This window comes from Orbicella faveolata, unplaced genomic scaffold (genome assembly GCF_042242905.1).
Source record: "Orbicella faveolata isolate gen_17 unplaced genomic scaffold, um_ofav_v1 contig_34, whole genome shotgun sequence".
Taxonomy (NCBI): domain Eukaryota; kingdom Metazoa; phylum Cnidaria; class Anthozoa; order Scleractinia; family Merulinidae; genus Orbicella; species Orbicella faveolata.
In genome coordinates, this window is record NW_028301563.1 from 30,179,107 (window position 1) to 30,205,054 (window position 25,948).

General features: G+C 39.5%; 1 protein-coding gene, 1 long non-coding RNA gene and 1 pseudogene across 3 annotated transcripts; 2 read left to right on the forward strand and 1 right to left on the reverse strand.

Moving 5' to 3' along the window:
• Positions 1–139: 139 nt before the first annotated feature.
• Positions 140–10,471, forward strand: LOC149105730 (uncharacterized). Its single transcript, XR_016201554.1, has 3 exons — positions 140–654; positions 4,310–4,363; positions 10,317–10,471. It is a non-coding gene; the product is annotated as an uncharacterized LOC149105730 (long non-coding RNA).
• LOC110048229 (uncharacterized) lies at positions 4,454–8,823 on the reverse strand (annotated as a pseudogene). The gene is made up of 2 exons (XR_016201551.1): positions 7,548–8,823; positions 4,454–5,872 (listed from the first exon to the last, which is right to left on the reverse strand). The product of XR_016201551.1 is annotated as an uncharacterized LOC110048229 (transcript).
• Positions 10,472–12,952: 2,481 nt separating the features above from the next.
• Positions 12,953–25,626, forward strand: LOC110048545 (uncharacterized). The gene is made up of 9 exons (XM_089271634.1): positions 12,953–13,067; positions 13,359–13,448; positions 15,783–15,944; positions 17,092–17,157; positions 18,621–18,767; positions 19,304–19,411; positions 21,987–22,054; positions 22,906–23,019; positions 23,116–25,626. The coding sequence occupies exons 1-9, from the start codon at positions 12,953–12,955 to the stop codon at positions 25,624–25,626; spliced, it is 3,381 nt and encodes a 1,126-aa protein (XP_089127760.1).
• Positions 25,627–25,948: the final 322 nt, after the last annotated feature.

The following is a 25,948-nucleotide window of genomic DNA, read 5'->3' on the forward strand; positions in this document are numbered from 1 at the left end:
AGAATCTTGACCTCGGTCATGCGTACAGAACGAACTCAGTGAGGTCTGTACGGCACGACCTCGGTCAATATTTTTCCATACAGACCCCCCTCCCATTCGGTAATAAGAACGAAATAATAAACAGCGCAATAGCGCTATCAGTGGCTGCTACCAAGGCGTTAACTCAGTGCCACGCTTTTATTTACTTATTTTTCCTTTTTAAAAAACTTCATCAGGATGAATTACATGCAAGGTAGGTAAAACTTTTGACAGTATCTGGCGTCATCGGTCGTAGGTTCTCATGTCTCCAGATCTTTTGTAATTTTTTGCAATTTCTGTCGATCGTCAGTTCCTGGCAAAGAATCCGATAAATGAAAAAGGAGCTTGCGATTTCTACAAACGGATCGGCTGGTTTCCAAAGGCAAGAAAAGAAAAATGTGATTGCACTCTCTTAAGCTCAAAAAATATTGTTTAAAAATGACACTATTAACTTCCCAATACGCGTTTTGATTCTCACAGCATACACATGTTTAATCAAAGGACATATCCAGGAAAAGAAAAATGACTTAAGAAATGCGTTACGTTGCTACACTGAAGGGATTGGAGTGAAGTGCAAAGGTGACGAGGTGAACTTCGTACTTTATTTCAAGAGGTCACAGATTCATTGCCTACTAGGTGAGTTCAGATGGCATATTTGCTTTCCGTTGTAGCTTAGTGAGTTAAAATATCTACCTTCAGAATGTAAAAAGTGAAAATGTCCATTTTGATTGTCATAAGTTTCTTTCTTTCTTAGTCCTGAGCACTTGTTCCTTCAGCATTTGATGATTTTAGTTATTTCCATCACCTACCTACGTGATTAAGAATCAATGTTTTAAGAAGAAATTACATGTTCATCTCTTCTTTTTGGGATCTTATGCATTTCATGCATGCAGACCCCTAAGTCAGAGGCAGATCTTGAACGCCACTTCAAGGACGAGATGACACGTGACAGACCTCTGGGTGTATGAATAGTCTGGCAGGTAGACTGGGTACTGGGAATTGCGTCTCATTGTTTTCGAGTTGTTTCGTCAGCCATTGCTTCCGGCGTACCGTTTTTGTTGTGTAATGGCACTCGTTTTAATTTACCTGTTTTGTGAAAATTTAGAAGAGCTTTCCCTCGCAAATTAGTTGTTATAATTCAAGGTAAGTTATTCAAAATCGCTCTGTCGCGCTGTTATGATTTCATTTCGAAAATTAACCGCACTACCTGATGTCTGTCTTGGTTGTTCTTTCAGTGTCATTTCATTTAGGTGATGGAGTGAGTTTCCCCGGCGATACGGGAGTTGTTTGCTCACGCAAGCCAACATATCTAGACTCGGCTACTGTTTAGTGCGGATTGCACTGAAACTAATCCGCTTTCGCAAGCCCTTATTCATTGGCTTGAAATCTGGTGCGGGTTGCACACACAAGCCAGCTTACAGGGTTGTCAAAATAAGCCGGCGACCGGCGCATTCTCGAAACCTGCGCCGCCTACATCGAATGTTAGTAGGTTAGTCCTGAGCATGATATTGGAGAAATTAAATAGAAATAAAATTTTTCAGTTGTTAATTTTTTTTGGACCCAAAATGGATCGGAGAAAATAAAGTATTTGCCGAAAAAGTGCGTGACACGAATCGAAACTGATTTACTTTAATAGCCGTAAAATGTTCTACACCTCAGCGCATCATTTTCTGAAGCGAACAAAACACAGAATAAAGTAAACTAAAGTAGTCTGGTAAAAGGTGACTTTTCGTTCTGTTCAAATGGCACTGCAATAAATAGGACTGTGGTGTTTTTTATTTTATTATTATTTTTTTCCAGTTAAGTGCTACCGTAATGAGAGAAGTAGATTTATTTACACAATATTAACATTTAAGGCCGTCGGCAGGAAACTGGCTGATATCCGCCATAAAACTGCAGAATTACTTCAGTCTACACTATCCCTTACTTTAATGGAAATAAATATACTCCTTTGTATTTTTTGAAGCGATATAGTAATTTTCTCAATTTATAAACACACAAAAATGATACAATAATATCATGCCAATCATAGGGGTAAACACAGACTATTTAGTTTAGAAGTAAATGGTTATCAGATAACGCGTGCGCGTCAAATATGTTCGCTATTAAGAAAGCCTAAAATTCCGAATATGAGGTTGAAATATGAAAGAAACTTGAAAATAACCTTTTTTTCAAACTACATTTTATGTGAGATAAAGCCAAGAAAGCGCCAAAATATCGAACATTTCAAAGCCGTGGATTTCTGTGTGCATAATTGCCAGATTTATTGGCTACACAAAACATGGCTTCTGTTAACATGTAGTCAGGAAGCTCCTGCTGTAGTAAAATGGTAATTTCTTTTCTGGACTGTTGATGAGATTTTATTCTCACTGGGATTTTAGGTTTTTAAAGAGACAATTGTATAATAGCACACTTTATGAAACAAGTCCAAGAAGAAAGAGAGGAAAAAGTTTTTTTTATTGCCTCCTTATGCACAAAGTACAAACACAATACAGTAGAGATACAATACATACATACACCCACACATACTTTATTGCAACTCCCTACGAGGGTTTTTCAGTTACAAGACTACATAACTATCTTGCTAAGATAAATAACCAAATAACTAAGGCAATATGCATTAAAAACTTAGTGAAATTGAATACAATTGATTGGAATTACTTTTTACAAGTTCATAGATTAATCAGAAAAAAGTAGGTAAACAATTCTTTTCCTAAAAACTTTGACAGAGTCTAAAGATTTCACATTGTCTCTTAGATTATTCCAGAGCCTAGCACGACGGTAGGTGAAGGACCGCAGTGTCCGGTGGTTCGAAGGCACCTTGAAATGTTCAGTTGACCGCGTTGTTTAGTATTTCTGGTGTGAATTTGTGAACGCAGAGTAAATTTCTTGATTTAGTAGTCAGGGTGAAGAGTTTATTAACACATTTAAACATCATTACGGCATTGTTCAATTTAAGTCTGTCAATAACAGGCAGCCAATTTAGGGATACAACGTGCAGAGTAACGGTGCAAGTGTGATTTACATTGTATCAAATAAAAAGATGTGAAGAAGAAATAGAAAACATGAAAAATCAATGGTCAGGCAGACGAAACTGAAATGAAATATTTCTTCTTATTGAAATCTCCTACTAGTTTGTTTTTAGAGCGATTTGCTTGAGTGAGTCAATCTTTCCTAACCTTTTTGCCATGTCATTTATATGAACACTGGATCGGAGAATAACAATAATTAAGGGTGGGAAAATCATCAACAAATGTACACGTTTGCTGAAAGTAGCCCCGCATTGCATCTCAGGGAATTACTTTTCAAGTATCTTCCCGGTGGGAGGGGGCAAACCCCTCCCATACTTTCCCTGAACGATGCGCAGTACGCGTCTTGCCCAGCCGCTTCGCGGTATGTTTTTCACGCAAACCTTAACCGCCTACTCTTTGGATGGAACCCGCTATTCAAAAAACAACTGACAACCCCGCGGTACCCAGTTGATAATGCTGTTATGTATTTAAACAGGCTTAGTCATTAGAGCAGCAAAACCTCTTGACACTACATGTACAAGTTCACCATGTGTAAACAGTGCCGAGTTCAGAGAGTTAAAACTCACATGGGACAATGCGCAAAATAGGGGTAAATTGAAAGATTTTTGTTGTGTTCTGTCCAATTAGGACTAAAAGCTAAATAAATAATTATCATTAGAAGATAAAGTAAGTAAGTACACAGTATTCTGCCATACATTTCCCACTTAAGAATTGTAATGACTTGTCTACTAAATTTATCACTTGTAGCAATTCAACTGCCAGATACTGACATAAGAAAACAGCATTCCAACCGATAGGAATAAAACTAAGCATAAGACCATAAGTACGCATTGCGGACCCATTTTTACTAAGGTGGCGAGACGTTGAAACCAACCTCATGCCTTTCCATGAGAACTGCAGCGGCCTAATGTAATAGTGTACCGGGTGCCAAATCGAGAGCTTTCATGGAAAGCAAACCAGGCACCTAATGATGAATTCTTCGACTAGATATTTTACTCTCGCAGTACCCATTCCCTACTAAGAACCCTAGGGGTATAAAAGGACGACCGGGAATTATTCAGGCAATTTGGTAAAACGCCGATCGAAGAGAGGTATCCTAAGATGGACAACCTTCTCATTTGGGGCTACCTATAAGCAATTATGCGTTACTCTTTATTATGCGAATATACTTTATCATTTTACTCCGCCCAGGTAAAATTGCCCTCTAAGCACTATCAATGTCTTTGATTTTTACCTACTATTTCACTCATTTTCCAAAGGTAATTTCCAAGATGCACGCGAGGATCTAAACCATTGTAAAGAAATCTTGACCGGTAAATCAGTTGAAAGGTCTTTCTGAATTCTTTTCATATATATAACTCCTTGCTAGTTTCTCAATTTTTTTTCTTATTTTTATTACATAGAATAACTATACCAAAGAAGCGACTCGCTTTCTAACTTTAAAAGCATTTCTAGTCATTTTCAAGACACATTTGTTTTTCGGAAGAGTGAAAGCAATTCAGCCACCATAGTGATCACCAGGAATGAAAAATCACATGAAGGGATTGTAGATAAAGTAAAATACAAAAGTTGAACGAGACTTACCGGAAGTTGAAGTTCGACTGGGATTCCACCTTTGTCACCATACACAGAGGGATTACATGAGATAGCATTGCGCCTGCGTGAACTCAGTCTTTAAAGCACTAGCCATGTGCATCGTAGGAAGTAAGTAACAGGGTGGGTCCAAGGGAGGGCATGTAATTTTCAGCGCGGCATGAGAGTAATACAACCAGTGACGTCACTAGGCTGTTTTGGCCGCGCCAAGATGGCCGCCAATTTTGGGCTTAATCAGCCAACTTCGAACGGCTGAAAAAGCAGTTTTCGCTTACCGTATGCGAAAAAAAAGTCCGCAGTGTTTCCAAGTAAGGTTGAAACTTTATTACTAAGCAAAAATCTCACATACGAAAATTTCGTTTCAGTGGCACTTTAAGAGTGGTCACAACACAAAGTCTTGGATCTGTGAATGATTTAAGTTCAATCACCATACCCTTGGACCCTGGTTTGGACTGTTTAACATGCTCTTGAAGTCTGAACGCTATAGAGGAGCCAGAATCTATAATGCTGTCCACATTGAGAAAAAGAAGGGATTGCTCCCTTTGAGCAGTGACTAGAACTAATAACATTGTGAGCTTCAGAGTTAAACTCTTGAGAGAAATCTCATTAACAGGGGACAAAGTCTTTAAGTAATCAAGAACTTGGTTTACATCCCAAACTGCTGTATAATGAGGCATCACTGGGCGAGATTCAAATACTCCCTTTAGAAACCTAATAACAAAAGGATGTTGTCCAACTGGGATACCATCTATTGAAGGGAGTATTGAAGAAAGTGCTGAACGAGCAGTATTAAGGCTACTATAACTAAGACCACTGTTAAATAAAGTCAGTAGAAACACTATGACTTGGGCTAAAGAGGGAGGAACTGTACTAATCTGTTCTCTATGACAGAAGTCAAGCCATTTTTTGTAGTAGGATTGGTACTGTTTAGATTTGCCTTTCCTCCACGACTTGAGGATAATCTTGGTAGCTTCTGCAGAAATGCCTTGCTCCGTAAGGGATTCCCCGATAACTTGCATGCAATTAGTTTCAGTTTGCCCTCCATGGGATGTGGTTGACTGGGCTTGCTTGGAAGATACAATGTCCCTCTTGTCACTGGTAACAGTCTGGGCTTGTCGACCAAAAGACTCATCAGCTTTGGATACCAAGGTTGGGTGGGCCAGACTGGAACAATTATGATCCCTTCCCCTTCCTCCATTCCGATTTTCTTTAAACAACGAAGTATCAGGCTAAAAGGAGGGAAAGCATAAAATTGTTCTTGAGACCAAGAGCAAGAGAAAGCATCCACAAATTGTGCCTCAGGGTCTGGCCTCCATCACACACAATGTGAAACTTTTCTGTTAATTCTAGATGCAAAAAGATCAATGGATGGCATGCCATAGGTCTCAAGAATGCTGTGGAAAATATTTTCACTGAGAGACGATTCTGTGTTATCATTAAATGTTCTAGATTCCCTATCAGCATCAACATTTTCCTTACCTGGTAATGAGATTGCTGTCACCCAGATATTTCTCTGGATGCACCAGGTCCAAATTTCACGTGCAATCTTATTACATTCCAAAGAATGAGTCCCACCCATGCATTTATGTAAGAGACAGCAGTGGTATTATCTATGTAGATGTTAATATGACAATTTGTCATTGAGAGGCAGAATGATTTCAAAGCAAAAAAAGCAGCAAGTGTTTCTAACTCAGTGATGTGACAGTTAGACTCAGTTACAGTCCATCGACCTCCTGCTTTATCTCCCTTGCACACTGCCCCCCACCCTTCTTTTGAGGCATCAGAATACAGGGAGAGTAATGGATCCCCATGGGATATCCACTTAAACGAGCTCTCAACATTTTTGATCCACCACTTGAGGTCTATGACTGATGTAACTGACCATGTCATTACTGAGTTGTAGTTTCCCCTACTTTCTTTCAGAGCTTTGATTTTGTCTATTTCTAGACTTCTATAGAAAAGCTGTGCATATTCAACACCAGGGAACATAGAAACCATTAAACCTATCACTTCTGAGACATCATGAATTGAAACATGAGTTTTTTTCAATACAGCTAAACATTTCTGTTTCAGCTTTTCAGCTTTCTCTGGTGTTGGTCTCACTGTCATCGTGATTGAGTTTAAGATAAAGCCCAAAAATGTTAACTCATGGCTGGGTACGAGAATTGATTTTTCTTGATTTAGAAGAAAACCCACTTTGGTGAAAAGGTGGACAGTGTCCTGAACACTATTACTGCAGTCATTAAATTACGGCCCTTGTAAGTATGAATCATCAATGTAGCCCACATTTGTGTGTCCCATTTGCCTTAAGGTGGAGTAGACAGGCTTAAGCAATTTCGTAAAAAGTCAGGGAGCAGAAGCAAGACCATTAGGGAGGCAAGTAAACTGAAATAATTCCCCCTGGCAGGAGAACTTCAAATATTTTTGGCATTTCTCATTGATTGGAACCGAATAATATGCATCTTGCAAGTCTGCAGATGCCATATAACATCCAGGTGTCATAAGCAAGATTGCTGAAGTTAAGCTTTCCATTTTAAAATGATGGTTGCTAATATATTGATTTAAGTTCTTCAAATTGAGAATGAGCCTATACCCTCCAGTCTGCTTTTTACGAAGAAATATAGTAGAGAGAAATTCTCCATGACAGTGCTGTGATTTCACAATGAACCCCTTTGTCAGAAGTTTGTCTAATTCTGAACTGATCATCTGTGATTCTTCCGAATTAAAAGCGATTTCCTTTGGGGGAAGCATTTTTACAGGAGGGTAGTCAACAAAATCAACATTAAAACCCTTGAGGGTTTTGAGAATCTGCGGATCGGAAGTCAATTCTCTCCATTCAGGGAAATATAATTTCAATCTAACTGCCGTTTGTCCTGGTTCTACAAGACACAATTTTTGACTTACCTCAGGTAAGTCCTCAGAAGCTTTGTTTACTTGCCTTGACCCTTGGACTTGGGAAACTTGTCTGAACTCTGTGTGGCGGAACCGCGACTTGCGGTCTGTCGCCAGCCTAAAAAATGCTTCTGACTTCCTCTTGCTCGAAAAAATTTCCCTCTGCCACCAGACGATTGGCTTTTGTATCCAAAGTTAGAGTGGGTCGGGCCTTTATGACGAGTGACGGTGGAAGTAGTTGCTTTCCGGCCAACACGATTTACTTCGGAGATATCCTTGACTTGCTTGGACAAGTCGTCTCCGAAGAGTTCAGCTGTCACTGTTGTAGACGCTGAGCAAAGGTGTTTGTAATCCGTGTGTAGGTCCAGTTTTATGAGCTCTTTCCTTCTATTATTAAGCTCGGTATTTGCATGTGCCCAAAGAGAAAGGCTGTCTATTGCCTCTTGGGCGAGCACTTTCGCGCCATTTGTCTCATTAACTCGTTTCAAGATGGCGTCAGTGACGCGAGCAAGAGCTGTCATGCCCTTAACGATAGACGTTTGCACTTTTTTTTTCTTGCGACCTGATGGTGGAGCTGAGGTTATCCCAAATCAGTTGGTTAACTCGAACTTTCGTTAAACCTTCACAGTTTTCCGGCTGCGGATATTTGTTTATCTTGTCTTGCAGCTGTTCTTCTAACATGCCGTCTCGCACGAGACGCGTCACAATTTTAACGAGCTCTTCATGGATGGGAGGTCCCGTCTCCTCCGACTTCAGGTCATTTTGAACAGTTTTGAGGAAGTCTCCAACTGATTCGTCGACTTCATGTTGCTTTCCATTGCCATGTTCTTTGGCATCAGACAAAAGATCATTGACCGAGACATCAACATCCATCTGCTCGCTCGGTGAAGACGATTTCCCGCCTTCTGGCTGGGTTTGTCTTGTGAGGGGTTTGACAAGTTATTCTCGTTTAAGTCACCCTCGGTGACCTCCTCAAACACATACCTCTCAAGGGTTTGTGTTACGGCCGTAGTCAACGACTCGGCCATCCAGGAAAAGCTTTGTTCCATAGATTTTTGCAAAGCACTGATCTGAGCGCTTGCCATGTCTTCATCGTGTTGACGGGAGTCAATTATGACCTTTTTCCCGTCTTTGTCATTGCCGCGTCTCGAAGACTTGGAAGGTCTCTCCTTGTACCGGGTGCATCTCTACATGAATTTCTTTCGATGTTTTAGTAGGCGAATCAGGCGGCATTGTGTGTGGCAAAAACCAAGTTTTCGCAGGACAGAAAAGACAATCCGTTCACAACCAACGGCGTCGACAAGACCAGGATCGGACCGGATCGGACCGGATCGGATCACGGATCGGATCACGGACCGGATCACGGATCGGATCACGGATCGGATCACGGATCGGATCACGGATCGGATCACAGAAAAAAACAACAACAAAGTTTTAAAGAAAAAGAAAATCAAAAACAAAAATCAAACCGTTTATAAGATAATGATAAATAAAAAATAAAAGTGGAAAACTAAAATATGTTAAATGAAAATAAGAATCCCGAATTTGACGCAATGACATGTTAATTACAGAGAATGACAAGAGGTCATTTAAAAAGCCACATAAGCGCCTAATTTACGACGAATTTAAATTGTAATGAACAGGCAGATGTAGGTATATTTGAACGTTTGTTGGCTCGAAGCTTGCGTGAACCTCCCATTCTCGTTTTTGAAATTGTTATCAGTGGCTAATTCTCGGCTACATTTTCGTGTCAGATGTGAGCGTTACAGCTGGCGTTACAGTTAATGAGAAAACTTACGTACGAAAGCTTAAGGACATGACTTGCTTTGAAGGAGCTACGTCACGATTTGCACATCTTGAAAAAACCAGCCTAGTTTTTCAAGTTCGTCATTTGCAATCCCCGTTAATCTTTGCCATCCTTAACGATCCTCATTCCGTTTTGATTTGTTCTTGCCTCCTAAGTGTTTTCTATCCTAGAACACGATCATTTTAAGGTTTTATTCTATTTAAAGGCAACTCTTTACGACCCTAAACTCTAAACATCGTGACGTAACTCCTAAAATGTTGTTTATTCTCGGGTTGCGTTATCGTTCACACTATCGATGTTATTCCCAGAATTTTTTGCAAAACAGCTATATTTCCTTGAAATACAAATGGTTTGTTTCGTTTTATTTCAGTGCGAAATATCGTATTCCAAACTCACATCTTGTAAAAGTAAAGACTTGTCTCAAAAACGGAAATTGTTTGAAATCATCAGGTGTTTAATTTTTTAGTGTTTTTAGTTTTTGTGTTTCTATTCATACGTTCGTCCTATTATTACTATACTGACTCGTTTTATGACAGTTTACCTTTGATGCCAGTGAATACACGAAATATCATTTATCTCAACTGCGGAGAAAGATATGAAGACATGATTGATCATCGCAAGGAAAACCCAACAGCCTGAAAAAAATTCATCTGTGACCAGCTCCCAGTTGGCTTGATATTATAAGAGAATAACGGAATATCACACCTGAATTAAATAAAACGTTCTGCTCACAGTAGTCACTCTAGTGCAATTTGCTCAACAAAATTTTGAATTTTTTTCCTTGATCCGATCCGTGATCCGGTCCGGTCCGATCCAGATTTTGTCGACGCCGCACAACCAAGGCAACAACACACTGAGTTCACGCAGGCGCAATGCTATCTCATGTGATCCCTCTGTGGGTGACAAGGTGGAATTAAGTGTGACGATGCATCCTGAGCAGCAAAGACTAATACAGATTTTTGTTGCGTCATTAGGTCTGAATCCAGGCGATTTTCCTGAAATTGGTACTGACCCTGACGCTGCATTTAGAGGTGAGAAAATATACCAATATAATGTTGTGCATGAAATTTGCAATTTTGGAGCTAAGGTAATTGTGGAATCTGTTAGTATTTATTTTTAACTCCCAGTACCGTCGAAATTTCCAGAACTTTCAAGCTAAAAAATTTATTTGAAATTCAGCTTCTTAAGTCAAAAAAGACGATGTGATTTTCTAGAGAAAAACAAGTAAACATACATTAAACTTGATATAACCTATATCTCAACAGTATTGTACATGAATGTGACTAACCTCCAAACACAACACGCAAGTAGCAGTCATTAGCTAGCAGAATTGGTGAATTGCCAACAGGGCGCTTTGCAACTTTTAGGTTACCGTATACCTTTGGAGCACCTTTAGAGGCGTCTCGCGTTCAAGCGATGTAGCGCGTCTGGTTTAAACTGTAGATACCTAAACCCCTATATCAAATTAAAGCTTATAACACTGCTCCAATACTGATTTACCAAAGACGTCAAAGGAAACCAAACTAATTTCCAACCAGTTGCTGGAGTAATAACGACACGGCTTCAAACTGAATATGAAAACTGACTAAAAAATATGAAGAAACCATGTTTAATTATTGAAGTTGTTCAGTTTCAAAATAAAGACCTATAGGAATGAGAAATGTAAACGAATGTAACAAACAGAGTTTTTCCTAGCGCACGACATCAACAAGTAAAAATACAGAACAGTGTTCTTTCTATTTAATTTAAAACCACATGCAAAAATTCAGATACTTTTGAGGAAAAAAAAATCACAGATATTTTTCAATTAGCATGGTTTTCGACTAACCCATTCCATTGTAAACGAGCTGTAACAAACAAATTTTTTTTTCCCTAGCGAATGAGATCAACGACAAAAATGAATAAATAAATAAACAACACAACAGCAGGATCAGTGAGGCTGCTGCCAAGGCGTTAACCCAATGCCACGCTATTATTTACTTTTTTCCTTTTATTAACTTTCATGGCATGAATTGTATATTATGTAAGCGAAAATTTTGACGTTCGCCTCCAAGTCTTTTGTTCTTTGTGCTCTTTCTGTAGAATTTCAGTTCCTGGTAGGGACTCAGAATAATGAAAAGAGACCTTGTGATTTCTACAAACAGATCAGCTCCTTTGCTTGGGCGAGAAAAGAAAATGGGATTGTACTCTCTATAGTTTTGGCCCCTTATTTCTCGATATAGACGTCTATTTCTTCCCTATGGTATTAAAGCCTTCTTGTCGTTTTGCGATTGATTGTCAAAAATAATCCAAAATTGGTTTCATTTTGCTTTGCGATACTTTTTGAAATGTTATGATACAAGCTGATGCAAATCAGATGTGAACAAAAGCCAATCATAACCTGGTCACGTGCGTTTTATCGCGCCATGCACTCTCATTGGTTTATTGTGTTATTACCGGTTATCGTGCGTGACCACTTTATTTTGGGTTTACGACGGTCAAGTGTTAAAAAATTCCACTACTTCATTTTCATTTTTTATTGCCACTCGTACCGCTTACAATACTTCTTATAAAATATGATTACTTACGCCACTTACAATACTAATACTACTCACAACACTCATAATGACATGCAAAGTTCAAATACGTAACAACAATGCAGTTTTCTCGACTAGCTGAGCATTCTTGGCACTAGTTACGTAATAGCTCTGCAGTAAATACCGAGACTACTTGTTCACTCCATTCGTGCTCGGTTTTCCACCCGGTTTTCCAGCGGAGCGCTGATCAGGGAACGGCCCACCCTCCCACCTTCATCGTGTGGGTCGTACGTCGTACCGCTAGACTCGACCTCCCCGGCCTAAGCCAAGCTGTTCATCTTGGGTAAGTCCGCTGGTCAATCATTATTCCCATATCTTATTTCAACTGAGTATGAATGAGAGTGTTGTGAAATGGAATACTACTAATACTAGTCACTCACTACCCAATTCGTGTTTCGTTTCTCACAGCTATGGAGCAATGGTTCAAAGGAGGAGCCGAGTCCAAGCAAAATGACTTTAGAAATGCGTTAAGTTTCTACATTAAAGGAATAGACATGAACTGTAAAGATGACGGACTGAACATCAATCTTTACAGCCAAAGGGCAGACCTGCAGTGTTTTCCGGGTGAGTTTACAAGGCTACATATCTTTTCCAGTTTAGTTAAATTTACCAACTTCTAGATAAAAATTTCCCATTTTGTAAATTGTTGTATACACACTTCGTTTTAGTTTGGAGAATTTGTTGATATATCATTCGATGAGTTTCTTTATTCTCCTCATCTGCCTGCTTGACTGAACATCAGTTCTGTAAGAAGAAAACAGGTATTAATCAGCTTTCACTAATTTATATATATCTGATGTAATTCACAAAATCTTAATTTTGTAGCACTTTTAAATACAATTACATCCTCGATTTCTTCAGCTTTGACTGAACAAAACCGAACAGAAAAGTACCAGTGAAACTCAGCAACTAGAAACTTTAAACACCTTGCGATTCTGTGATGCTGCATACAAATAAGTCTTGTTGTTATTGTTGTTGTTGTTGTCGTTGAGTAGCGAGATTTTTTACTTTTAAGTTGAGTTTTGAGTAGTAAGATGTTAACAGTAAGACGTTTTAACTGCCGTTATTACCTAATTTCCACAGGTAATTCACGTGAAGAACACAAGGGTAAAAGTGGCGCAGAAGAATTGGGACAAGATTTCTTCATAGGTAAATCAAACTTCTGTCTGAGTTTTTACCTCTTATGTAGACTATAAACCTCCTGCATGTTTCCTATTTTTTAGTTTTTTGTTTCTGCATTTCAAAGAAACTTCATTAGTAAAACAGTTGAATCGGCAGCGGGTTGCTCGTCATTTTCAAGTTACACTCGTCACTTTGAGGACTGAAACTAATAAATTTATTTAGCTAGATTGTCATCAGGGTTTTCTAAAACCATGAATTAAAAAATCCTAAAATTATCAGGACAGAAAAGACTGATATAGATTTGTTTTGCACCATTAGAACCATTTGACCAGAATGAACAACAATTGATGCAAGACATGAGTCTGAGCGCTTCACAACAACTTGATTTTGACGAAGACGCTTTAAGAGGTGAGAAAAGTTTCCAATAAGGAGAAATGTATGTTCTTTTAATTTCTTCCTGAGGATTTTCCATTTTGAAACTGGGACAGTTTTTTTTTAACGGCATTTTCAGGCTACAGGGGAAAAGGCTTACTATAAAACCAAAGGACTTAGATCGAGTTTCACAATATAAATATGTACACGAAACACATGAAAATGAAAAAAACAAAACTGACTGCTAATCAATACGTCAACATCTCTTTAGTATTACGGCATGACACGGAACATAAATATTAAAATTAGCTAAAAGTAAATCTATAAATAAACGTTTATTTTTCATAGGTGAAATTGTTGACAGTATGCCGCCTCACCGATCGTTTTTCAGTCTCAAAATTTTTCATTCTCTTAGCCATTTTTGTATTCGACAAAATCGAAGAAAACATGAAAAGGCAGAAGCCTCGTGATTTCTAAAGGAAAGATCTTTTCTAACCAAGTTACAAAAGCAAACGAGTGAAGAAAGTCATCTAGAATTGCTCTGGTTTTGCTTTAATATGCTTTTTGTTTGTGTTAAAAAAAAAAAGACTCGCCCAGCACCCCTCAGATGATTTGGTCGCCTGCGTTTTCTCAAGCTTGCTTCTGGTTCTCTCATTGGTTCATTGTTTTGGTTACGATCACTGTGATTACTTTAGTTTTGTTTTAGGCTATCCCCTATTTCTTTCTCCGTTTGGTGTAGTCCGAGTCACTGAAATTTTTGCGTTTTCTTATGACACAAAATTCCCTTGTGATGGACGTAAAGATGTAGTCAAACACTTTTAGAAATGCAGATTAATCAACATACTATTTTTAACCTTGAGTTCAGGGATAACGAGATGTGTTATGCAACAGTTCACACCCACGTTGATTTCCAACTTCATCTTGTTGTTTCCAGTCTCCGCGGCAATGATACTAAAGGAAGAGGGTTCACTCCTAGTTCCAGACTCTTCCTGGTAATTTTTTTGGGAGGAGGAAGCCTTTTTGTCACTCCGACTGACCGATCATAGACTGTTCACAGCCCTCTATTTCTTCGTATTTTCATTCGATCATTGAACGTGCGGATAGAATTGCAAGAGAACTGGAACCCAGCGGAAAACAGGAGACTTGACAGAATAGGGGGTGGGGACCGAGAGAAATAGAGGGACTGTAGACATCTCTGGAAAAAAGTGTATTCACCATGACATCTTTGGAAGGAAAGGGAATTTACCGTTTCTTCAGAAACGGAAATTCCCATTGGTTGAAAGGCGACGAAAGTGTCATTACCTTGACAACGACCAATCATAATTGATTTGTTTATAGAATTCTGTTAGAAATTTTTCCATATGTTTCTTCGCTCAAAGATGAACAGAAAGAGGTTGTTGTTCATCTTCTTCGATCGAAGGACGTTGTCACAATTTTGCCGACCGGCTTTGGGAAAATTCTGATTCATCAACCTTTACCCAGCGGCAAAAGAAATGCAAATGCAGCAAATGCTGTTGTTCTCATTGTTTTGCCACTGACTCAAAAGGATCATGAAAGAACAAATAGAAGAGATGGAAGAGAGTGGGATTCCTTCCATCGTTTTTTCAACAAAGGACGACATGCTTCCGCCGATTAGAGAAGCGAAATACAAGCTTGTTTTCGGAAGCTTGTAGTGGAAGACTTTTGGATACAAAATTCCATAACATGTTGAAGAACAAAGATTCTCCGATACACAATTGTGTTATGCTTAGTGACTTAAACCTTCGCATTTGGGCTCAACAAATAAATTTTCCGTTGATACATGAGAAGTTGTACCAAAACTCCTCAAGCGAATAGCAAAGGAGCAAGTGCATATCCTACAAGAATCGAAAAGACCGCTTGATTTCGGCTTTCTACCTCCTATTTGCAGGTTTATTTTGGAGTAACGGTCGTCTAAGACGACATCCTCAACACCCAAACGCACGTGTTGTCACGTGCAAACCGGACTTGTAATTAATTAAACGAGCAATTTACCGCTCAAATTTAATTGGTCCGATTTGTTTATTAAGAGGCGGAGCTGTTAGCGACAGGGCGATAACAAGGGAGGAGACTAATAAAACCACATGTTTCCAAAGCTGCAGTCTCTCTATTCTTCGTATGGCTCGCTTCGTTCGCCTCCCCACCCCTACCCCCGCGCGCTTCGCGCTTGCTTCGCTCGCTTTTTCTTGCGCGTGCGTTGAAAAGTAGGGAGGCTGTGAACAGTCTAACCGATCGCGACTTAAAATCAGACTGATTGTCTTCAACACTAAAAGAAAAAAAAAGTGGACGCAGTCGGTAGTCGTCTGAAAATCACTAATTCTCATCATTCAATTTGTATTTTGTTTCTCATAGAAACAGCACAAGAGAATGAAGAGAAAGGAGATGCTGAGTACAAAAAAAATGAATTTAGTAATGCCGCCGTTTTCTACACCAAAGGAATTGAAGTGAACTGCAAAGATGTCGCACTGAACGCTGTTCTATACAAGAAAAGGGCAGCCTCTCACTTCTTTCTGGGTGAGTTCAGGACACTATTTGATTTCCAGTTTAGTAACAATTAAGTGGAGGCGTGGTGGCCTCAATTGGTTAGTGCGCTCTTGATCAAGCGGTCCGGGTTCGAGCACTGGCCAGGGACACTGCGCTGTGTTCTTGGGCAAGACACTTTACTCTCAAGGTCCCTCTCTCGTCTCTCTCTACCCAGGTGTGTAAATGGGTACTAGCAACTTTGATGCTAGGGGCAACCCTTCTATGGACTGGTATCCCATCCAGGGGGGAGTAGAAATATTCCTAGTCGCTTCATGCTACAGAAACCGGTATAACCTCCTGCCTGATGGGCCACTTGGCTTGTATGCAGACTTTGCCTACCTTAATTACAATAAACTTGACCATGTTCTCTGGTCTTCTAAAAATAAATTTTCCATTGTTTTAAATTATCCTAACACTGAAACCCAATTTTTAGCTTTGAGAATCTGGTATTACATCATCTCTGATAATTACGTTTATTCTCCTCACCTTTCTGGGTGACTGAGTATTAATACTGTAAGAGGAAAATAGGTCTTCATCACGTTTGCTAATTCAAGTGGCAAGGTATCAATACCAATCTCACTCTTTCCTGAGCCTCAGTGACCTAATAGAAAATATAATGGATGATAGTCAATAAAATGTCGGACTATAATTGGATAACAGATCAAACGATTGAATAACAGTCAAGTCAGGGTCCTCATGTTGTATTCTTGGAATACAATCTTTTGATCTTGGACAACTGAAAATTTAAGACCATCCATCCGCTCATTCCAATTCCAATGATGGAAAAATGGCTCGTTTTGGTTTTAGCGCGAATTCATTATTGATTTGGGGAAGGGGAGTTACATTTCTCTTTTCCTCCTTAGATTCCTTAAGGGTATACAAGGGTAACAGGGAATTGCTCCCACTTACCCTTGTGTAATTTGAATATATTGAAGGGGAGAAGTTAACGATGGGCAAGCTTCCTGTTTGCCGCCAAGAAGAGATTATATATTATAATCTTTTGCTGCGAACTATGATTTATGAAACTTCGCGCTTTTTTTATTATCGTAAGCAGTTTTACTCTGCCCCGATGAAATAGGCTCTCTGTGCGCTCTACGTACCTGTGATTTTTACCGAGTTTTTTACTCTTTTTGCGCAGGTAATTCTCCTGAAGCACACAAGAATCTAAACATTGCAACAGAAATCTTGCTGGCTAATGTCACAGGTGAATCAACGCTCTGTTGAGTTTTATTTTTTATCCATGTACGACGTATGTCCTTGCTTGTTTCTCTAGCTAACTTTCGTGTTTTGGTTCGATATACTAAATTTATGTCAAAGAATGTGCCAAATAATGCACCATGTGTTTTTGCGACTTGAAAAATAATCCTCATCATTTTTTAAGATATAGTTGTCGCCTTGAAGATTGAAAAGTTTTATTTACGTGAATAATTTTACAAAAGCAGTTATCACAAATAAACTGAATTTAGCCTGTTGAACAGAGAAGATTAACACAGATTTTTACGGCATGATTAGTACTGAATCCGAGCGCTTTATAAGAAATGACTTTGACAGTGACACAATGGTAGACGAGTAAATATTGCAACAAAGTACGGCATGAGATTTTATTCGCAGATTTGCAATTTTGGAGCTAGTTTAAGGTTACCTACCGTATACCTTTCTGAGAGCACCTTTAGAGGTGTCTCGCGTCCAAGCGATGTAGCGCGTCCGGTTTAAACTGTAGATACCTAAACCCCTATATCAAATTAAAGCTCATAGAGTTGGCTGGCTATCACACAATACCAAGAATCTTGAAATAAAATGAATTGTCGAATTTTTCACGACCTTAAAATGTGAGCTTCAAATGTCTTTTGGGTCTCTTTTGAAGGCTGCAAGTTAAAGGGAATTTGTTTGTTCCCTCCCAAATTTGGACAGTAGTTAGTTTGACATAAACAACAAAAACGTACCAGTGAATTTTTTTCCAGATATTTTTCTCCGGGCGCGATTTTCCTACGTTACCTTCTGTAACGCGAGACACCTCTTAAGGTATACGGTAACCTTAATTGTGGAAAGTTTTTTTTTTCCTGAATGATCGGAGCTTTTTTGTCTTACAAATCTATTTATCGCTCATTTTTTTAACGGGAAAATGCTCTTGTAAAAACTAGCTTGTTCCAAGCTCTCGGTCAGTAGGGACGATCGGGAAGGCAGGCGGGCGACGAGCGGGGTCTTTCTCTCACGGATCCCGCTCGTCGCTGATCCCGCTCGTCGCTGATCCCGCTCGTCGCCCGCTCGCTTTTTCGATTGTCCCCACTGACCGAGAGCCTGGAAAGGGCTAGTAAAAGCCAAAAGATAACAGGGTCACATCGACGCTTTTGCACGTCACCATCTTAAGCAATCAGGCCCCAGTCATTTAAAGGGTGCATGACACTATCCAACGGATAAATCACTATCCAGTAGATAGTGCAGTTTGTTTTGCTAACACTTATCCTCTGGATAGCGCTTTATCCGGTGTATTTATCCAGCCTTTGAACAACTTGGCTCAGATGCAAAAGCAAAGCCATTCGTACCGGTCAAGTGTGTTTTTCAGCACTTGGTACCAGTCACGATCTTTTGTTTTGCGTTCTCATTGGTTCACTGTATTGGTTATGATCACTGCTGAAATCGGCTCAGAAAACGCTTTGTGTCTAATAGCAACAGAAAAAGGAGATGCTGAGTGTAAGGAAAATGAATCTGGAAATCCGTTAAGTTTCTTCACTGAAGAGGTTGATGTAAACTGCAAAGATGACGAACTGAACGCCATTTTTTACACCAGAAGGGCGGCCTCTCATTTTTCAATGGGTGAGTTCGCACAATTATTTGTACTCGATTGAACTTAGTTGACTTAAACCAAATTCAAAATATCAATTCTCTTAACTTGTAATTACCAAATATTTCTTACAATTTTAGCTCTGAGAATTGGGTGGTACATCAAGAAATTGTCTTTTAGCTATTTGACGGTTATATTTATTCTCCTTTATTTTACTTCTTCAGTGCTTGAATGTGTATCAAATATTTTAGGAGAAATCGGGTCTTTATCGCGTTTGGTAATTTAATTGGTGAGGCGTTTCATAGTAATTTCATGAAATAATGTTTTAGCTTTTGATGAGAACTGCAGTGGACAGATAGTTATTGTATCACGTGTATGACGTGTCCCTGAGTGTTGTGTTGTTGAACTAGACCATTTTACTAGTTAACAAGAGCTGCTCAAATTCTGGCGATCAAACTTGGTCTAGTAAATGTTTTTATTCTGTTCATGCTCAGTAGCACTTTCCAATCTTTACGTACTTATAAATAATCGATAAATACGTTATTCACTAGATTGCCACTCTCCACAGGTAATTTTCATGACGCAGTCAAGGACGCGAAACGTGCAAGAGCATTCCACTATTGTTATCGAGGTGTAAGAACATTCCAGAAATCTCCCATACAAGCTATTGTTACAGGTAAATAAACGTTCCGTGTCAGCTTTGTCTTGTTACGTGCCTAGAAAGTGCAGGAAGCCAAGAAAACCACGATGCAGTAACGCACCTATCAATGTAAATCCTGCGCCGGGTTGGGGGGGGCAATGCGGGAAAGAGGCGGGGATTTGATGCCTAGGACGATCGCTCCATTCGGGCTTTTTCTCGTGCGATGCGGCTACAGGGTCGGAGCTATAACTGTAGTTATAATCCATCAAATATTTTCGCTCGCGTTATTGGTCTAAACGCTTCACGTGAGTGATTATGCCCCAGCTAAAACTGGGAAATATCCGACTAATATCCCCCAATTTTCAAAACTGTACGTGTTGGAAAGAATAATAAACACAAAAGTGGGAGAAAAACAAACTCAAAAAATGGCTTCGGACCCCGGTTAGAATTTTAGGAATACTTGTCTCCGAAGAGGTGAAAGGAAATATCGAATGGAATTTCAATCGTAAACTAAGGAAGCTGCAAACAAAACTTGATATGTGGAGAGCGAGAGATCTTACATTGTTTGGTAGAGTAATGATACTAAAATCCCTTGGTTTGTCAAAACTAATTTACTCATCCTCGATCCTCAACATTCCTGAAGGTTTCGCACACTTAGTGAAAACAAAATTATTTAAATTTTTTTGGAAAAACAAAAGAGAGAAAATTAAAAGATCCGGACGGTATCAGGACCTGGACAAAGGCGGATTACGCATAATAGATATAAAGATCATGTTTAAGGCTCTTAAGCTAGCATGGATTCCTAGACTCCTGTCTCCCGGAAGGCAAAATTGGAAAACAATCCCAGACTATTATTTACGCAAATTAGGAGGACTAAATTTCTTATTAAGGTGTAATTACGATCCAGAACACCTTAACACTTTGCCCTCGTTCTATCAAAGTATTTTAAAGTATTTCAACGAATTGAAAAATCTTTATGATTTCGATCAAGCACAGGATTTAATTCTGTCTAATAATAAAGAGATACTTGTAGATGGTAAAACATTTTTTTTAAGGGACTGGTTTAACAAGGGCATTTTATCCATCCAAGACCTTCTTGACGACGCCGGCCATATATTGTCGTATCAGGAATTTAACAACAAATACTCGTGCAAATCAAACTTTCTTCAATACTATCAGGTCATACGTGCTATTCCAAAGGATCTACTAAACAAAGCAAAACTCAGTGATCCAACCAGGAAGGAATTATATTTCACTGAAAACTTTACCATCCAATTAAATGAATCCACACAACTTGTTTCAAATAAGGCCAAAACCTGCGACTGTTACAAACTATTAAATGTGAAGACCCATACAGCTGAACATACACGTCCTAAAAGATGGAACGAAAATCTATCCACCATGCATATGAATGAAGACTCCTGGAAAAAAAGCATTTACCTCCATCAAAAATCTATGCAAAGAAACCAAGTTAAAAGAATTTCAGTTTAAGCTGATTCACCGCATTATAGTTACTAAAAAAGAGCTATGCTGTTTTGGCATCAAACCAGATGACGACTGCTTATACTGTGGAGAAAAAGATTCCGTTGACCATTCATTCAAAGATTGTCGGTTTGTAATTTCCTTCGATACTGAGGTTATCAAATGGTTCAACGCAAGAAATAATTCAAAGTTCAACCCATCCATTGAAGAAAAACTTTTTGGCCTAGACAAGGGTCCGCATAATAAAGAGCTAGTAAAGAAATTTAACTACACGATGCTATTCATGAGGTACTATATCTACAGTTGCAAATTACACGACAAACCAATTATTCTTAGAGACTTTGTAAACAAACTCCTATTAAAATACAAAATAGAAAAACTCTAGAAAACACGAAAAAACGCCCTCTCCAGCAAATTTTTATCATTTTTTATATCCTCAAATAATATTAAAAAATAATCTCAATATTTATCCCAGCCTACTCACCACAATATATGTTATAATCTAATTAACTACGCAAGAAATTATTATAATTGTTTGTAGTTTATGTATTTGAATAGTAACAAGTGTGAATAACTACAGTAGATACGAAAAATGTTCTACCCAAAAATTTGTATCTTGTTTATTCTACTTAATTTCCCCCGAACAAGAAGCAACAATAATAATGTAAATATCTATTTAACTATTTTTTTTTTATCACAATATGAAATTATGTAAGGAATTAAAGAATGTTAAATTAAAAAAAAAAGAAAACACATACAAAAGCCTCCATTTGGCGTGAAATTATGCTCGGATATTTGTCCGCGGACATTATCTCTTCCGAGAAGCGAACAGTTTTCCGAAAGCGTAGCTCGAGGGAGATTGTGAGCTTTGAGGAATAGATAATGTCCAAAGACAAATATCCGAGCATATTTTCGCGCCAAATGAAGGCTATTGTGTTTATTGCTCTTCAAATATTTTTTTTTTTTACAACACGTGCAGTTTTGAAAATTGGGGAATATCACTCGGATATTCTCCAGTTTCAGTCGGGGCATATTCAGTCTCGTGACGTGTTTAAGAATTTTTGTTTGTATTTCAAGACTTTTAAAGAGTCACTACTTTTATCAATTTTCTGTCAACTAATAACAACAGGAGCAAAGGCCTGTAAGGAACTTCAATTGTATGAAGAAGCAACCAAGTGGTGCTGCGATGGGTTGGCAGTATCCTTTACTAATGCAATTACAAACAATATCTTGTTCTTGGTGCCTCCTTTCGAATTCCTTGTTTTGAATCACCAGTATGATATGTAGTGAATCATCAAACCACCCATATAAACTCGGACTGAATTATTGTGAAAGTATCTATCTTACATTTAGACGGTTCCGTCAAAATATAGTATTCTTTGCCTGGCACTGGGGGCTCTTTGTCCGCGCGAACACTCGAGTTTCAGCGGACTTTTAAGGCTTCGCTTGGTAAACGAATTAAGAGTGGAATACACAGAAATAAATGAATTCTGTGCTTGATTTCGCGTAAATCGCGAAAAGATTTCTGACCATGATACTTTAAGCATAATGATTGAAAAGGGACCTACAGATGAACACTATTTTGATCAAATTGTTTCAAAGTGATACTAAAATGTGTCATGAAGCTATATTTTGACGTCATGCACCGATAATATAAGTTTCCTTGATATAATTCTCTTTCATTGTAATTTTCTCTTCCATTGCATTTTTCTGTCAATTTCCGATTTTGAGTGCTTCTTTAAAATTATTGAAGACACGATAGGCATTTTTTATAACCTTCTTGTATATTTCACCTTCAATACAACATAGTTAAGGATGCTAGAATTAGCTTTCTATAGCAAATCTGGTTTGCAAAAAAAGTCACGTTTTACTGATTTTGAACTTCTATTTTTTTGTCTCCTCGGCAATATCGATACCAAACTTTAACCTATTTTCAAAAACTGTCCAATCTAATCAAGGGAAGACTAGCTTATAAAAAGACTTTTTGCCTGAGGCCAAAGCCCTACAGCGGTAATCACCAAAGTTTTCTTAACCTTGACTGTGAGAAGATTGATCGGGAAAACAAGACTTTGCATGAAGTAAAGAGCAAGTCTATTAAGGATGAAACTAAAAATAATGATTCACAGAAACTCAACGCCAAGACTGAAACTGATGTGGTCAAGGTATAATGGTGAAATATTTGAGATAAATGTGCCTGCAAAATTTCTTTTTTCATTGACCGATAGACTGCCTGGCTTATTTAGTTGTTTGTCACGCAGGAAATTAACGACGGAAAAGGAATCCTCTCAGGTACAATCATTGGTGAATGCAGAGGACTGTCTTATGGAGCTCGACACGATTTTGACCGTGCCCTGCTGTACCTTTCGTTCTCTGACTTTAGCGTCGGAAAGGATGTAGAGAGGACGCAGCAGGCATCGCGTCACTCCATAGAGGGTTTCCAATTGTTGGCGAGTGGTGAGAACGAAAAAGCAATATCGTGCTTCAAACAAAGTCTGGCTGTTTTCAGAGAATTAGGAGACCGAGAAGCAGAAGAAAGTGTCGGTGTCATTTTAGCAGTGGTCTATCAGTCTTTATCATGGGAGTGCCATCTTGCCCATGACTATCATAACGCGGAAGAATTCTTTAAGCGCCGCGTGGTGATTATGAAGGAAACAGGATTGGCAGCAGCTCAGCAAGAGAGAATAGGTGAACCCCACTTCAACTTGTATCAAGTTGGCAGGAACTTCGAAAATGCCAAAAAGTACTACAGCGAGGATCTTGCAGATTGCAGGAAGATGGGAGACAGACCTAGAGAGGGGCTTGCATACCGGAATCTTGGCGACACGTGTTACCTTACAGCCTTGGATAAGGTAGTTTGCGTTGAGTACATTAAAGGCGCCATGTCGTACTACAAAGAGTATCTAAACATTTCCATGGAACTTGGCGACAAAGGTAAAGAAGGCGATGCATATCTTTCTATTGGAAGAATACACCAATATCTTCGTGATCTCGAGAAAACCAAGCATATCTACAGCAAATGTTTAACCATTTGTAAAGAAATCGGAGACGTGGAAGGCGAAAAACATGCTCTTCGCAAATTAAGGTCTACGTTACTCATTCGTGGTGACCTTAAGCAGGTGATGCAGTTAAATAATCAATCGCTCTTCATTTCCAAGAAAAGCCACGACCACTTTCACGAAGCAGAAGCACTGATATATCAAGGACACTGCTTGGTAGAGTGCAGATTTTTTAGCGATGCTGTTCTCTCCTATCAGTCTTCTGTGGAAAAAGCAAATTCCATCCGAGACTGGAATCTTTTGGAGGATTGGATGAAGATCTCCATACGACATTTCTTTGGTATTGCGTACGCCGCACTCTCTGCCACTCTACTCAGACTGGACAAGACAGAAGAAGCTTTGTTAATTGCTGAGAAGGGACGCGCACAAGCACTAGCCGACCTGCTGGAAACACAGTATGGTTTTGAAGCATGCCACCATGGCCAGGACTCAGCAGAAGTCTCACAGCAAGAAACAGCGAGTGAATTGTTTACCTGCGCCCCCGCCAACACTGTCTTTCTGGCCGTTTCCGAAAATGTAATCAATGTGTGGCTACTGCAAGACGGAAAACAAGTCCACTTCAGTCAGAGTAATCTCGCTGAAGACCATTCCGAAGATCCGAGCTCATTCCTCGAGGAAACCTACAAAGAGGTTGGTGTTCAACGCACAGTAAGATGCGAGGATAGGTCACTAGATGTACTCCGCAACAAAGATGGCTTGACAGTCCAAAAGCCGACCGACTTGTCGCTTCTCAGTTTCCAAGAAAATCTGCGTAACGGTGACAAAGAGGCATCACCCACGTCACCTCCTGTTCACAGAAAACGCCTCTCCGTCCTTTATGACGCCGTTGTCGCTCCAGTAATTCCCCACCTTCGTGGAAATGAGCTCGTTATTGTCCCCGATGGTCAGTTCTTCCTAGTTCCTTTTGGTGCCTTACAAGATACCGAGTCCCGCTACCTGTGCGAATCGTTCAGCATCCGTGTAATTCCTTCCCTGACCTGTTTGAAGATGATCTTGGATGCTCCAACCGATCACCACTGCAAACGCGGCGCTCTGGTTGTAGGGGATCCGTGGGTGCAAGAAGTTGTAAACGATAAAGGAGAAAAACTAAGTCAACTTCCGAGTGCCAGGAAAGAAGCGGAGATGATAGCAGCTATTGTCAAGACTTCCCCTCTCATTGGTTCAGATGCTACGAAGGAAGCAGTGCTGAGCAGGCTCAACAACGTTGCGCTGATACACCTTGCAGCACATGGCAACTCTAAAGCCGGTGAGATTGTATTGGCTCCAAACTTGTCGAGAAAATCCGAGACCCCCACTAGAAAGGATTTCTTGCTGACCATGCCAGATGTGCTGAGTGTTGGTCTTAGAGCAAGACTTGTGGTGCTGAGTTGCTGCCATAGTGGCCAAGGAGAGGTCTGTGACGAGGGCGTGGTCGGAATAGCTCGAGCATTTCTGGGTGCAGGGGCCTGTTCCGTTCTTGCAGCACTATGGGCAATTGACGACGACGCAACACTAGAGTTCATGCGTGTGTTCTACAAACACTTGGCCCGAGGGATGAAAGCCAGCCAAGCCTTAAACGGCGCCACAAACTACATGAGGGAAACAAAAGATTTCGGTGCGACTTGCCACTGGGCCCCATTCGTGCTGCTTGGAGATGACGTCACACTAGACTGCTTTGAAGAGGATGAAGACGTCTTGGAGCATACTTCTACAAGGTACAGTGAGGGATATTAAACCAGTAAAATGTGATCTCAAAACTGAATTCCTCAGTCGTAGCTTCCAGCACAGACGTGTTACAAACTTCTCATGTAAACATGAATTCGGCCATAACAAAGATCTAGCTAGATTCCTCGGAGGGGGCGGGGAACTCTCATATGAATAGGCCGGAAATACTCATTGTCTCGCTTCTTTTACAGTGCACTGAATAAAATAAAAAAGCTGTTATTTCCATTTTAAGTGTTATCTTTTAGGGGTCAAATAAAGCTCGAGCCACACCCATATCGGTCTCCTTTAGGGGCTTCATTCAAATTTTCCGAGGAGCATCCCTGACCTTTCC